This window comes from Python bivittatus, unplaced genomic scaffold (genome assembly GCF_059951505.1).
Source record: "Python bivittatus isolate LINGU-HERP-01145 unplaced genomic scaffold, Pbiv_v1 ctg000190_np1212, whole genome shotgun sequence".
NCBI lineage: Eukaryota > Metazoa > Chordata > Lepidosauria > Squamata > Pythonidae > Python > Python bivittatus.
In genome coordinates, this window is record NW_028277042.1 from 3,148,906 (window position 1) to 3,166,253 (window position 17,348).

A 17,348-nucleotide genomic window follows, 5' to 3' on the forward strand; every position below is an offset into this window, starting at 1 on the left:
GAGGCCATCCCTCAAATAACCTAGTCTAATGTTATCTTCCATTACTAAAAGTACACTTGACACATTCTGTCTGAAGTTGCTGCCTACTCCCTCTTCCTTAAAGCACATTATTTCATACCAATTCATACTTGTAATACAATTTATTCAGCCTCATATTAGATAAGATTTCATGTTGTTGCAGCATCTAATTTTCTGTTCTTTGGTGTGTTTTAGAGGTCATCCAAAGACATGGCTTTTGGGGTGAAAAACAGATCCCAAAGACAATTAAGTGCACATGTACAGTTTCATTAGCATAGAGGGATCACTACTATAGGCTGAATCGTATTCTAGACAGAGATGAGGGAAAGTCACCCACTGTTAATTATAGGTCATTAACAAAATACTAAACAATGCCAAGTATTTTTCATCTCATGCCAAAATAAGCTCAAAATAAGACGTCCATGTTCAAAGCAGTATAGTAGGAATATTAAGAAGCAATTGAGAGGAAGTCAGGTTTAAATTTCATTCATTTCTACTCATCAGACACTTGGGCTCAAGGTTTGGGCTCAAAGGTTAAAAATCAGGATTTTTTTTGTATCTTCGTAAACATCCGGCTGATACAAATACAATTGACATCATAATGTCCACAAATGGCTTATTTGTTCCCATTTGTTGCCGAATGAATGAATGAATGAATGAATGAATATACAGTGGTACCTCTAGTTACGAACGCCCCTCCTTACGAATTTTTCAAGATTCAACCAGCTCCAGCCCCAAAAATTTACCTCGACATGCGAACTCCGCCTCTACTTACGAACCGGATCCGCGGCCATTTTCCCTGCTGCCACACGGTCGCAGCTTCCTGTGGGCGAGATTGCAGTAGCAAGGAGACGTTCGGTGAGGCTTGTGGTGTGTTTTGTGGCGTTTGGAAGGTTTTTGAGGTTTAAAAATAAAATGCATATGTTTCAGAACTGTTTAGCCGTATTTACATTGAACCTTATGGGGGAAATTTACCTCGGGGTGCGACCAAATTCGGAGGGCGGATTAGCCGTATTTACATTGAACCTTATGGGGAAATTTGCCTCGTGGTGCGACCAAATTCGGAGGGCGGAACGGATTAACCGTATTTACATTGAACCTTATGGGAAACTTTACCTTGACTTGAGACCAACTCGAGTTGCAACCAGAGTCACAGAACGGATTAAGTTCGTAACTAGAGGTACCACTGTATGTATGTGTGTATGTGTGTGTGTGTATATGAATTTTTTTTTTTATTGCAGTGGTGATGGCAAACTCAGTCTTTTTTTTTAAATATAAAGCACACTATGTTGGAGAATCATGTCCCCTTATGTGAAGCCAACATGCCTTTATTTTAACATTTTACTCCAAAGTATGAAGACAGAAAAGCATCAAAAGAAGCCAGACCACCATAGAGATGTCTCTCATGTTACCTTCACAGGGAGAACACAAGTAACTCAAAGGTCCTTAGCATCACGATCCATAATCACAATTATTACAATGTACAACTTGTTTTTGAATGTGCATGTAAAACTGACGGACGTAGGCTGAGAACTGAAGGTGTTATCCTGATCTTCACAGCAAATTATTACAATATGGAGACCAGCAAAGAAATGTCAGTTTCTATGAATAGTTTAACACAGAAATGTAATTAAACCCTATTAAAATTACTTCCTTTATCTGTAAATAAATGGTACACTATAATCCAATGAGATGAGGAGGAGGAATGAATGAATAAAAGTCTACAAATGAATTGCAGTGTTTTCCCTTAAGCACTTATTCATGGTAAGACCACCATGATTGCCAGCTGGCATTCTGCCATACATCTGGACAACAAACCTCACAGGAATAACCAATATACTGCTCAGCTTTGGAATAATGTCACTCCAGTGACAACATTTTGATTAACAGAAATAAAAGACTAATTTTTATTCTACAGTCTGAAGAGACAGCAGATGAGATTCTGTCTTGTGATTTTGACAATTGTTGTTTATGAAGTCAGTAAGGCTTAAAAACAGTCAACATGAATTTGTTGCCACATGAGCAGGAGACATTTTTCCTATCAGGTTCTGAATGGGGACCCATAATAGCAATGGATAAAGCCACTAGTTTTTTCTCATATCTCTCCTTCTTTCTCCATACCAAACAGAAGAAAAGACTGCTTTTGCTGAACTAATACTCCTTCTCTCCCACTGGGATGAAATTAGGAAAGACCAAATACAGCTATTGGACTACAATTGCCTACTCATTTTGGATTATGTTACTCCATTTCACTCTAAGCACACAAAAGACTTCCAACAATAGTAATAAATCTCAGCAGAGCTGTGTAATGCTTCCAGTTCAATGGGAAAAAAGTGCTTCAGTTGTGTAGAGAATAAAAGCAGCACCTGCCTCTGATTCGCTGCAGCAACCACATCTGTTCCCAGATTTGCACAGTTGCTGCAGGGAGGTTTTCACAGCAGCCACACCCTCATGGAAATGGTGCAGCTGCTTTAATGAGTCACATAGAGATGCTACATCTGTGCTCCTACACAGTCTGAAGCACTTATTCCCAATCCAATCTGAAGCATGCACAAGCCTAATCACAAAATAATTAATCAAAGCATGAACATTTGGATACAAACATACGTAGAAGTAAGCTTGTCAAAACTCTGTTTATTTTTCTGGATTTTCCAAACCACATACGGAATAAACAGAACAGAAGCTAGATAAAACTCAGACCTTTAAAACATTGGAAGCTCTATGGTGATGACTATACTTGGAAAGAACATCAAGCCCAGAGGGACCTTGCAAAGCAGGAGCTTTGGGCTCACTCTCTCCATACCTCAATCCTGACTAGAACTGACCCTGTACAAAGGAAAACCACTGTAACACAGTGCCTGAACTCCAACTCTTAGAAATTGTTCAGAATACCATGATCAGTGGCACTGAAAGTTGCTGAGTTATCAAATAGGACCACGGGTGGTCCTATGCAGTTGCAGGGCTCAGCCCAGAATATGACTCAGTGCCCAGTCTGACTTTGCTCCCACTACCCACACTCCATAAAGACAGCAGATCAAGTGTTCTCTGCCAGCACTCCAAGTGTGCTAGTCTGGTCCAATGAACTGCTCCCCAGATTGATCCACAGAAGCCTCATCTGTTCCAAACACAACAGTCTCTACTTTCCAAAGGAGCTTACCAAGGTTTGTTGCCATACCTGCTACCCAAGTCACAGGCACCTTGGTCTCAGCAATCAACAGCTCCAGAATAGTGGCTTTGGGTAATTTCTCACTTGTAGCCACTGTTATCACTGATGCTGCTTGGAGCTCTATTCACATATACTCAGACACATTATAAACCACCTTTCCATTTGACTCTCTCACACCTACCATAACCAACAAAGAGTACTTACTCCTCTACCTCATTAAAAGTAGCCTACTTTCCATTGTCCTATATTAAAAAAAAATCATAAAAACAGCATAGCCCCACGAGATTAATATTATAATATGTCCTTCTTACATGTTTTTCTCCAACAGAATTGCTCTCACTCTCAGAACTGTTAACAGGCAGTTCTGTACAAGATGGCAATTGAGAATATGTTTTACAGGATAAACTATAAAAAGCAAAAGGAAGTATTGATGTTTTAATGCTGTTGCTGTCCTAGTCACCTTTCTCTCACCAGCTATTTCCCCTTTAGTACTGACAACCTACCACAGGAAGCTGATCAGTTAGTCTTGATGTTATCTTTGGTACCTGAACACTTAGTGAAACTATGGCTGGATCATATTATACTAAGTAAAGCTTAAGGCCATGATGAGTCAGAAGAAAAATAATTATCTCATGTTCATGTATTTCTTTTAGGTAGCTTATAGCAGGTCCAGCAGCAATTTTCATATACTTATCAACAGAAATTTCAGTCAATCTACTCCAATTCACAACATCACAGTGGCGAAACATTTAGAAGTTTCACCACTTTTAACTAAATATCTGACGCAGTAGTTCAGCCACTGCAACTGTTTTCATAAACTGTGGATGGGGAATTGCTGGATCAGAAATTTCAGTACAGAGACATACTGAAGTGTTTCCTATATTATTATTTCATGATCAATCACTTAGAATATGTCAATTGTGCATCTATTATTGCAAGCTAAATTTCTCATTAAGGAGGAATTCTATTTTGGGGCAGACAGGTGAATATTTTAAAGTTGTATATATAAATTCTACATATAGGACAAGATTCACTATTCAAGCACTAACTGCTTTAATATACCACTTTTGTTAAAATGAACTATTCCATTCAACAGGCTACGTTTCTATGGCACAAAACCTGCTGCCATAGAGCTAAATGACACATTATATATGTAGCAAGCAGTTACTCTTTATTGTTCTTTACACTACAATAACTGCATGCTGCTTGATCCATATTAAGGGCACTGTACACAAAAATAGGAAAGTTAATCATATTCACTGGATTATTTCTTGCATAAAAATTCATACACACTTGCACACACACCATGCAGGAACATCTTTTAAGCCCTGACATATGATACTGGGTGAGGTAACTTTTGAGAATTCCATTGCCAGATTGAAAAAGAAATACGCTATGAAAGAAATACAAAGGCACCTGCAGGAGACATACTTAATATATTGCGCTCTTTAGCTTGCAGTTTAGGAATGCTATGCATAATTGTAACTACTGTATTGGTTTCATAAAACCTGCTGATATCCACTACTAAGAATTTAATTCAAATAACTAGTGTCTTCATGCCAGTTGGAAATCACATAAATCAGGGATAAATATCAAAAGAGCAATGCTTTCCTCTAAGAACCAAAACATTAGACTATAATGCATGTTTTTAGCTTCTTCCTTCTTCCACAAAGTAAACATTATTGTACAAATATTAATAAGAAACAAAATCTGAATAACTGATACAGCACTATGACTGTCCCAATATATTTAAGTACAATAGGGTAGCTTAATATTTCATTATAGTACTTTGCCAAACCATGGAAGAAAAGCAATAGTCGTCATAACTTCTTTGAGTTTGAATTTCTCCTTTATATAATTTTAGTGTTTACTTTATAATTTAAATATAGACTGCATCACTCATAGATGCTAGTTAGGTTGTTTTATAAATGTATTTTAACTTTGTCTTAAATTTTATTTCATTTATTATCTATTACGATAAATTTATATATATTCATAGAGGATTCTGCTTATACTGGCCTACGACTGTAATAAATTGAATTGAATCTCTCCTATTGAGTTTAAAACAAAGATAAACAAGCCCACAACAAATTAAATGAATACACTGAAAATGAAACAGGACAATTGTAAAGTAGCTTCAATTACGTTTACAAGTAATGTACCTTCAAATTTTAACACTGCCAATTTAAATGTTTACTTCAAAAGTGGTACACTTAGCACACTAGTTTTTTTTAAAGAAAACTTTAACAAAATGTTCCTAAAAATATTTATTATTACAATCACAAAGATCAGCACAGTAGAGTTAATTACAAAAGTATATAAGGATTTCTCATAAATACAACCCACAATATCCAGGGTTTAGCTCTAGAATGCTAAAAAATGCAATCCACCACCTTACCAAAGCATGTTAGTTGCACTTTGCCAGCAACCAAAGCAGAATTGGGGCTAACAAATTAAGGGGAATTTTTCCATGTAAAAATTCAATCCAAATTGAATATATCAGGCAAAAGTGATTTTATTTTAGGGTTCTTTTGCTATTAGCTCACAACTTCTACTTGCCACTAGTTGCGTTCCCTGACAATAACAGACCCAAACTGTGGAAAGTGACATGAAAACTTTAACATAAGCCTTCACTGGGTTTTGGTGAACTGCAAAGGATTGCATAGAGAAGCCAGCATACTTAATTATATGTGGTCACAACAAACTAAAAATCATGACAAGCATTCACTGGATGCCCCTCCACTTAAGATTTTTTACGATCAATAATTATATTTGTCTACAGGTGAAATTTAAATGTGAAGCTTGAAGAAAAAGGAATACATTTTTTAAAAAGGAAGGGGGTGCAAAACATTCTGAACTGTTCCAAAAATAATTTGAGCGCTTTTATAAGAATGGATCGCTTCCAGAGTACATGAAACAGCCTGAAATGTTAAATTGTTTGAACACTATGCAAACCTCTAGTCAAATGAAAAAAGCACATTTAAACTATATGTGCAATTCCTTACCTCCTAATTTTCTAGTATCTAAACTTTTTGCTTCTTTCAGAATTTCTTGGAATACGTAGGAATAGACTTTGACTTCACTTTGACTTGAAACTTAGTAGCTTTGAGTAAAGTGAATCACTTTGTTATTTAAATGATTTTAGGCCTTCCTTCATAAATACATACTACTGAACAGAATTAAACGTCACATTAAGAAGCAGAATTAAAAGCAGAAACAAAACAGCAATTTAATGTATTATATAATTCCTATATATCCATGCATAGAAAAAAAGGTTAATATATGATTTTTCTTCTGAATTTAGAGCAACATACAGATATTAAAGAAGCACTCATGTTTGGAGAATTATATTTAAGCACATTCACCTTTTACATTTAATTTTTTTATGCAAAACTCTACAACTAAGAGCAATAATTCATTTTATTCCTATAAGATATATTAGGTTGAAAGTAGCTTGCCCTAGGTACAGTTACCAAATACATTCTGTGCAGATTTTATCTACTATAATGTAACCACACTAAGCATTTCAATAGGCAAAACACAAAAATGTTAGGCAAAACTAGACCAAGGCAATTTTTGAGTTCTAAAAATACACATGGAATTCCAAATTCAAGGGGGAGTGATTACCTTCACTGCACACTGTTGAAAGAAAAAAGATAATTATCTGTGTTTTCCAATATGCCTCCCCAAAAGTTTGCACATGACGCTGTACCCTTTTCTACAAGTATTTCCTGCATCTATGTTGATGAACTGCCAGATGTTAAGTGACCTATGACTATCAACTGAAAACGTCTTCATTTGAATACTGTCAGAAAGTACATGAAGGACTAAACTGCAGCAAGCAAATTTTACCCTGCTTTTTAAAACAGATATAATACTTCATGGAAATGCAACACAATTTTCTTTTCTTTCTTTTCCAACACTCTGAAAATCACCCAATGTTACCGAAGACTTCTCTTTACTTTCTCCGTACCCTAACACATCATTGTTGTCTACTGACATCCACCCAAAATCCTTCCATGCCATGTAATGTTCCACTGTTCAACAAAAGGAATATTATACAGGGTTATAGAGGAAACTATTGCAGTTCTTAAGAATAATACTGTGTGTACAAATTTTAAAACAAGGTCTTATAATGAAAAATATCTAAAGGCCTCCAGAGATAATGCACTCCAAATAAGCAGAAATGTATTCTTTATAAATAAAGATACAAATTTATATAATGAAAAATATTTAAAGGCCTCCAGAGATAATACACTCCAAATAAGCAAAAATGTATCCTTTATAAATAAAGATACAAATTTATATGCAGAACTGTGACTGAAACAGTAATGTAGGGCATAGGAATATTTTGCAGACAGTGTGGACTATTTGCTGGAAACAGCAGACTTTTAGGCAATTAGTTTCCATAAAAATGGATATATTTATGACAATAGCAAATTCATTCCACATAATGATTTCAAGTTCATATTTTAAAACCCCTGGAAGACAGATCTAGATTGCTGCCATCTACCCCTTTAGTCCTTACCTTGCCTCCCTCTCTTTCAAAGTCAACGTATTCTCGGGTTGGTGTTTGCCGCTGCTCCCCCTGCCAGCTGGCCGGAAAAAACTGGAGAGACAGATTGGTTCCTGTGGCCACAAAAGCCTTTTAGAAAAATCAATACAAACAGGATCAGGGAGCAAGACATGACATAAATTATGCAGGCAGTCATTTATTTTTACATCAGTTTATGTCTTAAAGCTGAACTGCATAGCGAATATTGAAAGTCAAAAACATGCACTCATAATTTTTCTTAAGTAGTAAGTTACAAACATCTGATTTCATTTTGACAACATTTGCTACAGGTTGCTGCAGAAATAAGATACTTATTCAGAAACAATATTTTACTATAAATTGTTCTTGAAGATATTAAAATCTTAGTTCAAAGTACTATGAAAATCCTGCACTACTTTTTAGCAGCTAAATTGTTTCAAAAGACACATTTTCCTGCTCTTAGTAATTTTATAAAAAAAAACTCTTTCAGTTTTAGATACATTTACCTTTGCTTTACTACTTTTAATCATGTGGGAAACTATACAGCAAGCAGAAGGTTGAGGATTTTTCACTGAAACTTCAGTCAATTTTAATTTTTTCACATCACTCACACAAATGGAGGAACACAAGACTAATGTTATGTTGCACAAGCTGACTAGAGGAACTCCAACAGCAGGAAGGAAAATGAATGCAGATATTGAAAGTAACATTTTGATTCAAACATTATGGCTCTAAATATGTGGCCAGAAGTATTAATTAACCCTTTCCACTGAAGTCAAGAATTTAGTCTTTACAGACAACAGCTGTATTTCTTCAAAAACTGAAAGCTAGGATCAAACCAAATCATATGCCAAAGAAAACCAAGCAAACACAAATAGTCTCAGAACATATATAATGGTGCTTTAGTAAACAATTTAAGAATAAAACAGACTCTGCAAGGGAGAAAATGGTTGCACTGTGGATCTGCAGTTCACCAGAATCAACTCCTCTAACAGCAAAGTCAGGTGGTTGAGTATCTGTCTCAAATCAATACGATTCCAGAAAATAAGACAACAAACCAGTAGCCCTCTCTTGAGATATAATGCTTCCTTAAGAGATTCTTTAGGTATTAACTTCATAAATGAGAAGACAAAGAATAGAAATCCCATTCATATTTTTTTTCAAAATGTACAAAATACCGCATATACAGAAAACAGAAAGCTAGAGAGAAATTTCCATCATTTGCATTTACCATGAAGCCAGATCTCCTCCCCTTTGCATTCATCTTTGGCTGTTTTTTAAAAAATGTTTTATTTTTTATAGGAGAGGAGGATCAGATCTGCTACTCCAATCTGAGCTACACTTCTCATTTCTGCAACAATGGAAATATAAGGGCAGGGGTGAAAAGAATCAGAAATAATTCAGTTTGTGTTAAGGGCAGCAAAAGACAATAGCTGACGATAGTTAAGCCATGCAATACAGAAGGAGTATGTTTATGCTGAGGTATATGTAGAAATGGAAGGGGATTTAACTAATGTCCCTACATTAGGAAAAGGCAGGACTTTGGTGGCCAGAGGCTACGCATAACATGGGGAGGGGGCTTATGGGGGAAATTCAGGACAACAGTGGGTATAGCGATGAAGTAAATAGACCACAACATCATGAATGTGGAATATGGAAGGTTTTGTGAGGACCTTTTTAAAAAAAAAATTGTAGTAATTCTATTTGAGGGGACATACTGCAGTTTTCATACATCGCCTGCCAAATTAGAGTGGGAAATCACAGGGGCTCCAGGAGCTACAAAAAAGGGCCTGGGGAGGTGTATAACCTATTTCCTAGAGCTTATAAACTACACGTAATTCTTCCATGCTTCAAACTATATGGTAATTAAATGATAATGTTCAAGGCTGGTTAAATGTTCCAAACCTGAACTTTTGGCATTATGTAACATGATACACAAAGGTTTCGGGAGGATGAGAAGAAAAAGGGTCACAGACAGTACAAGGCTCTTGGTTTTGGCTGATAAAGCCTTGAATGGGAAATTCCTTTTTTTCCCCTGGAATTGGAATTTCCTACTTAGGACTAAAGTTATACTACATCCTTTTGTGATAGGTACATACTGACAGAATCAAAATACAGACTAGAGAATCCTACTGTGTTCAGAAAACTGCATTTGAAGGAATAAATATGAATTTCCTTATGCTCTGTGTTAAAATGGAGGAGGGGCAGGTGTGAAGCAAACTAAGTAATGCCTCAGAAATAATATATTCCAAAATCTCTACAGATTGTGAGATGAGATTCAAATGTTACTTACTTGCAGCCTACAAAGGTTGTCAGAGTATTTGTTGCTGTTAATTCTTTAGACACAAGGCTTAAACAAACTATCTTTATTACCAATTTTGCATTAAAAACACATAAATGAGCCACTAAATAAATATAAGTAACCACATATGGTCTTGAAATTTGTCCCTAAAATACATTAAAATATTAGCCAACCATTCAACCAAATGGCATTCTTCCAGATTATCTTATCAGAACAGTTGTCTTAGAGTTCTGTAATAACTCTTAAGAGATTTAAAATCTGTGAGTGCGAATCATAGGAAGGATAGCATTTGCAGAGGAATAAGTCAGTCATTTTTGTTAGTAACAAGAAATAGTAAAGTAGTTGCTGGGAACTTTTAAGTCTTTTTGTGCTAATTAGGTTTGAAAACTACCTGCATTCAATCTCAGTTCAATTAAAAGAACTCAAACAGTGTATCATAAAACATTCTTGACAGCAGCCAATGGACAATCTTCTTGGGTACTTTATATGATATAATGTGTGAGATTAAACGGATTTTATTCTGATATGACTAAATTTTTAGGATATCATAAAACTCTAGGTATATTATTACTTGCCTTAGCAATTAAACATAATCTATCATCCTTTTACTTTTTAAAATCTATACTTTATGCAAGATTTAATATAACTGACCAACAAAATACAGTTTGAGAGTAAGTATGAATGTTGCATACTTACTACTGCTTATTCTTGAACATTATGGGAAACTATGGATCAAAATGAGAAATATATGCACCTTGGGTCAACTCTTCCCAATGCATTGCACTACATATGTGGAAAACTACACATTCCATAATTCTTAGCCATACTATTGGTCATGTTGGCTCAGAATTATGAGATCCACAGTCCAATACATCTGGGGGTCGACAAGTTATAGAGGGCTCTCTGGGACTCATACTTTTCTCCTCCTTCCCCAGTTCAGCCATAGTTAAACCAGAATCTTCTACTTTTTAACAGCAGTAGTTTCACTCTATATGCAAAGTCTAAACTGTGATTAGATTAACTACAGTTTGTTAGGTTCAGATGAAACAGGCCGAGTTAATTAAAAAAAAGGAGGAGACCAGTCTGCAATGAGAAAAATAGTATTAAACTGAAGTCCCATGCTACTTACTGAACAACAACAGTTCAGCTAAAGTTAGATTAATTATGAGTCTCATGAAAGATAAAATCATATATCCTCAGCAGAACCAGAAGCCATAACTTCCATAGAATATATGCTGTCAGGGTGTCCAAGAGTTTCACTTACAAGTGTCTATGCCAGCCTTCACCATACTAAACATACGATTATCCTCTTTGCTGTTTTAATGGTACACCTGAAGACCACAATGGATACAAAAACTTATGAAAATCCAAGTAACTAAATATTGCACATCATGTTATTATGTAATGAAAGTAGATCTCATTTAAGAAGCAGAAACTAAGACCAAGCAATGAATTCCACATAGTTCTTTTAAAAAATCGATATTATGTCCAGTTACATGGCTGAACTACCTACTTTTTAAGCATCAAATAGTCCTGAACCCTGACAAATCCCCTTTCCTGCAACCAAGCTCACAGAAGTGTTCTTAGCCCTAAAACGTCATCTTAAAAAACAACTAGGTAGAGAAGTTATGGTAGCATTCTGCTCTCCCCCCTCCCCCATTTAGCTACATGTTTTATTAGTGTAAATGAAGATAGGTTACATACGGTTTGAACTTATCTCTTAAGAGCCCTTTTTCAGTCTTTCCTGCCTAGCAAATAGTTAATTCTGAGGGTTTTTCCTGCTAAGAAAGTTATCAGTGTTTTTGACAGCAAGTATGAACTTTTACTTAGTTTACACTTTTTTATTCTTCCACAATTTTTACTCTATTGTAATTGAACCTAGATAGGGAATCAACTTTTTTTACTGCTAAAAAGTGTCAAATAATTAACACATACTTTTTTAAACTGCAAGAACATTCAAATGCTGTAAATAACTCAAATGCATAAAGAGTTAGGCCAGTAACGTATGAGTACAAACTATACATCATGCCTTGCTTAAATAAAGGAATGATACAGAAGAAAAAACAATGCAAATGACCAGGTTTTTTTTGTAGTTTATTTGAATTGGAAGGAAATTTGAAGGATTTTTTTCCTAACTATTTTATATATAATAACTGCTACAAAAGACTCTAAGAAGAGGTAACACATTGATTAGCTAGGCAATGTACGCAGCTTAAATTATAGATTTGAATTTAATTAGTTCACATTCTATATTATTTCAAATAAGACTTAGTTATCTAATCTGTACCTTAATTCCCTCATGTTGTGCAGCAAGCAGATAGGGAGAGGGATACAGAGAAAGAAGAACAATACTAACAACTCAGAACTAGCACAAGAAATGGGATAGATTCCTAAGAATTATGCAGTTTATCCTGAGTCACCAAGCAGTTCAAAGTGAAGACACAAGCACCTTAAATAAAAGTATAAGTACATAAACTTACTATCTCAGATCGTCCATCCCGGCATGCATTCTGAAACCTGGCCTGTCTTTCTTCATGTGGTCTATCCCTGAAGCCAGTATATTTAATCTGCAAAGAGCAGGAGCTAAATCAAAAAGTGAATCATGCCTGTTTTACAATACCAACAAAGAGATAAGGGCAAGCCAGCAGAGATCATGGACAGAATGTGAATATGCTACTTCCATGGAAGCCAAGCAAGGACGATGCTCCAAAATATCAATATGTCACTATCCAGTCCCAACTTTTAGTTAACAAAAATTATTTTTTTTACAGAATTCCCAAGTTCTTACTTAACCACTTTTGTATTCAGGTGCTGCAGCAAACTGTAAAAGGCAAAGAAATATTATTGGAGTTGGGAGGAAAGATATCAACATGGTTGTGCAAGAAGCACAGAAATGCATAAAGAGAGGCCTGCCCTTCTAAAGTTACAGAATTTTGTAGTCAGAGGATGGGACTATGGCCATGAAAAACAAAACTCCAGCCATCTTCATAGGAAGAACATAAGGCATAAACATAACTGACAGCAGAATATCATACATAAATGAAGAGAGACACTAAACTTTTTTTTCAATTAATCAGCCTAGTTAACAAAAATATCCTTCACAGTAACCCAACAATAGGTGACAGATTACTGATTCAATGCTTTGTATATGAGATTAGTGCAAATGCACATACACATAAAGGTTAGATTTCCATTATATTTGACTTGAACTGCATGTGGTGTGTAAGGCAAAGAAAATGTACCATGTGTCTACCATTCAATTGGGGACAGCAAGGAAGAAATTGAGAAGGCCTGGCTCCGGTAGCAGAAATTAAGAGTATAAAGGAAACTGAACTTCTGTTTTAATGGTGTTGGTAGGATGTGAGGCAATAAATGCCAGAGATGAGTGGGATGCTATGAATAGAAAATGAAAAAGGGGAAACAGGAGCTGCCATGGGTGCACAAAATCAGGAACACTCTAGAGAAAAATGTGTCCACATGGAAGCTGGGGCATATTCACAACATGACACCTTTAGAAATATTGTAGGGAAGTTCCCACAATATATTTTTGTTGTTATAAATGTTAAAATAGCACCCAGCTCTCTTATGCTTAAAAGTGAAATTCTTACTAATTTTAGCTAATTAAAATTTGATAAATTCTAGCATTTGATATTTATTTACACTGTCATATTTGCATATTTAATACATAGGAACAAAAATTCTAGTTGAAATGTGTGGTGTTAACTAGTGCTGATTACCCCTACTATATACAAGGATCACCTTTAACTGACTTTAATCTGGAATAAATGTTACTTGTCTGGCCCATACATAGATAGGGAATATACCAACACTACAGACAGAATTTCCTGTTATTTAATATCAATATACGCCGAAGTTATATAAAAAAGTGGTTAGGTATGTCAGGACACAACCACTGGACCTCTTTTTATCCTGTTCCAGGAACTACTCTTACCCATTCCTTGGATGATACAAAAGGATATCAAAAGCATAATTTGCTGTGCTAATATCAAAAATAACAATCATAATATGGACAATTAACTCTTAATCCTTGCATTCAACCATAGCTCTCATACACACAAAATCAAGACATTTAAGGTGGATTTTGCACCACTCCTCCATTGTACGTTAAGTTACAGTCATATTCATCTAGACTACCATCCTAGATTCACTAGTACAACCCAATGAAAACAGTAGAGCTCACTTTCAAATTAACATGTGTTGAAGTATACCATTACTGTCTTATCAAATAGTTGTCTCATAAATTATACTCCAAGAGTCATAACCAAGCTGATTGTAGAGCAGATCTCCTTTCAACATCATTAGCCGTGAAGACAAAGGTAACCATTCCTCAACTTCCCGGCAATGTACATTTCCTTTTTAATGGAATGGGGGAGGGGAGAAGTAAATTTTTCTTTCTGTACAGGGCCTTGGAGATCAGTTGTATGCACAAAACAGGAACTGGAAGAAGCTTCACATCCCTAAATTTAGTAAGGATCCCCTTTAATTTTTACTTCTGAGGCTCACGCTATCATGTAACTGCAACTTTAAGAATTTTCCTGCATGGGGGCGGGGAAGGTACTTGGAAATGGGGCTGAAATCTTATACATGATGGGTTTTATTTCAGTTTATAATCTAAACCTTCTCCAACTTCAAAACCTCTTTAGGGCACCTCTTTACCATCATCTACAGGCTGTACAGTAATTGGCTAGACTGACTGTGGATGATGGGAATTGAAGCAGTACACATCTGGAGGGCATCAACACCCTGGAGTACAAATGAGTGTGTGTGTGTGTGTGTGTGTGTGTGTGTGTGTGAGATAGGCTGTAACTTCTGTGAGCTGATAGGGGCTTTCTTCCTGCCCAGATATAGGATGGCAACCTGTTCATTCAAAAGCACTCAAAGCTTTCTCAGCTAAAGAAAAGTAGGACAAAAGTACTTTTTAAAAATTCAAAATATGTAGATACCTGCGTACAGCCTTCTCCCCTGCAAAATGCAAAGGAAGACCAAATGTTTCCTTTTCTTATTTCATTTCCAGAAGGGTAGCCATATTAGCTCTTTTGCAACAACAAAAAAGCACTCTGGTGGCACTTCACAGACCAACCCCTTCATTATCTGATGGAGTAGCCTGCGATCCACAAAGAACTAAACTGATGACCATACCGGATGGGGACTGCAATTCAGCTCCATCTTTACACTGTGGATGAGGAAACAACTTCAGTTGGACAGCTGCCTGCCAGAGGAGGGGAGGCTTATTTCCAAATAAATGCTTGGGGGAAGAGTGAGGGCTTTCTACTCTCTAACTTATCTCATTAGATGTGGGTGCCTCCAAAGGCATGACCTTCCCCTACCATCCTCTGCATGCGGCTCATCCTCTGAATGTGGTGGGAGTGGAAGCTCTGCAAATCTAGAAGGCACCAGTTTAGGGAAAGACTAAGGAAAGGCAGGTGTGCAGGGGCAGAACTTATTGGCAGCTGTGGATGATGGGATCCAACCTGTCTGGAGGCACTAGCTTGAAGCTGGCTGGGTGACAAGATTGAAAATTAAGACTGGCTTGGGATGACAGGGGAGAAGGGGAGGGGTCCTGATGGGAGGAGAACTGATGTTCAGGACCACAAAGTGAAGATGGGCTGGGAATGATGGGAGCAGAAGCCCAAGGTATCTGGAGAGGGCCAACTTGGGAGAGGGGAAGAGAACCAGGACCTGGTATCCAGAAGACAAAACAAAGACTGGTTGGGGATGACAGGGATCAAAATCTAACTTGTCTGAAAAGCACCAACTGGGGGGAAGATGGCTGCAAAAAGATGAATGGCTGAGGATAATGGAAGAGGAAGTCCAACGACTCTAGAGAGCACCAATCAGGGGAGGGAAACGAGAAGCTGGTGTCCAGGAGCACCACCGGAAATCTGGCTGGACATGATGGGCGCATGAAAACCCAAAAACCTGTGGGAGGGGGAAGAAGGGGGTAGTTGGTGTCCAAAAGAAAAGCTGGCTCGGGAAGATAGGAGTCAAAACCCAGCGAGGGAAGCGGGATCCGGGGCAGAGAGGAAAGGCTGGCTGGGGATGATGGGAATCCAAAGCCGGAGACTGGAGGGAAGCGGGGTCCAGGGCAGAGAGGGAAGGCTGGCTGGGGATGATGGGAATCCAAAGCCGGCGACTGGAGGGAAGCGGGGTCCGGGGGAGAGAGGGAAGGCTGGCTGGGGATGATGGGAATCCAAACCCGGCGACTGGAGGGAAGCGGGGTCCGGGGCCACAGAGGGAAGGCTGGTTGGGGATGATGGGAGCGCGAAAGGCAGCGCCGGCCGGCCCCCGCCGCCGCCGCCCCACTTCCGCCCCGCCGCCGTCGCCTCACCTCGCACTCCCGGCTCAGCTTCCTGAAGAACTCCTCGTTCTCGAACTTGCTCCGCTGGTCCGGGACGACGCGCGGCATGGTGCGCGGGAGGCGCCGCGGCCAGCCGGCCGGCCGGCGACCAGCAAAGGCGTCCCGCCGCCGCCGCCCTGCGCGCCCGGGGCAAGCCGGCTGGCGGCGCGAGACAGGTAGGGAGAGCGCGGGAGAAGGCAGGCCCCCGCCCGCCCGGCCGGCCAACGGTCGACGCTACCGCCGCTGAGGCGTCTCGGAGCCTCTGAGGAGACCAGGAGGGGGCGGAGGCGCCGCGCGCCAGAGGAGCGAGCGAGCGCTCCCCGGCGCGCGTGCGCGGCGCCTCCCTCCCCGCCCTCCGCCCGCCGCCCATTAAAGAAGGGGAAGAAAAGGTACATGGCCCAGAGAGCCGCGCCGAAGGGCTGCCCGCGGGGAGGGGCGGTGCGCATGCGCGGCAGGAGAGAGGCGCGCGTTCCGAGCGGAGCGCCGGATGCATCTCGGGGTGGTCTCCTCTCTCAGCGCCCCCCTCCGAGGGAACTTATTTCGGGGTCCCGCAGGGGAAGGAAACCTTTCCAAGCGGGGGAGTGGGAAGCCCACTTCACACCGAGCGAGTAACCCGGGTCAGAGGAGAGCTGGCAGCTGTAAGGGTTGTGCAACGTGCTAAGCTTAATGTTTGACTGGGTTTTGTCTTGGTTTGGGTTCATTCGAGGGCGTATTATGGGAATCGAGAAGGTGATCAGGTTAAGCGTGCTGGGCAAGCGTAGCATCACCCGGACGGTCCTCCGAAGAACTAAACATGTCTAACTGGATCAGTTAAAGCTTCTTTGAGAATGCGTTCACACGTGCTATGCGTAACTAGCGTTCACCTTGCCTTTTGAAGTGCAATTGTAATTGTGTTTGCCCTTTCCTGGTCTTCAAAAGGTCCTGGCTGCGGAGGATGGGAGCTGTCGCCCGTCACGTGGAGACGAGCCCG

General features: G+C 38.9%; 1 protein-coding gene across 4 annotated transcripts in view; it reads right to left on the reverse strand.

Moving 5' to 3' along the window:
* CBFB (core-binding factor subunit beta) overlaps positions 1-16,697 on the reverse strand; it is a 41,906-nt gene extending 25,209 nt beyond the window's left edge. For 2 of the 4 annotated variants that reach the window (XM_088135916.1, XM_088135918.1), the window contains exons 1-3: positions 16,370-16,697; positions 12,501-12,587; positions 7,713-7,829 (exon numbers count right to left, since the gene is read on the reverse strand). In XM_088135916.1, coding sequence (XP_087992042.1) covers positions 7,713-7,829; positions 12,501-12,587; positions 16,370-16,447 — 282 coding nt within the window. In that variant the 5' untranslated portion in view covers positions 16,448-16,697. The remainder of the gene's footprint in view (positions 1-7,712; positions 7,830-12,500; positions 12,588-16,369) is intronic. The other 2 variants (XM_088135915.1, XM_088135917.1) reach the window with 2 other exon arrangements.
* Between the last annotated feature and the right edge of the window lie 651 nt (positions 16,698-17,348).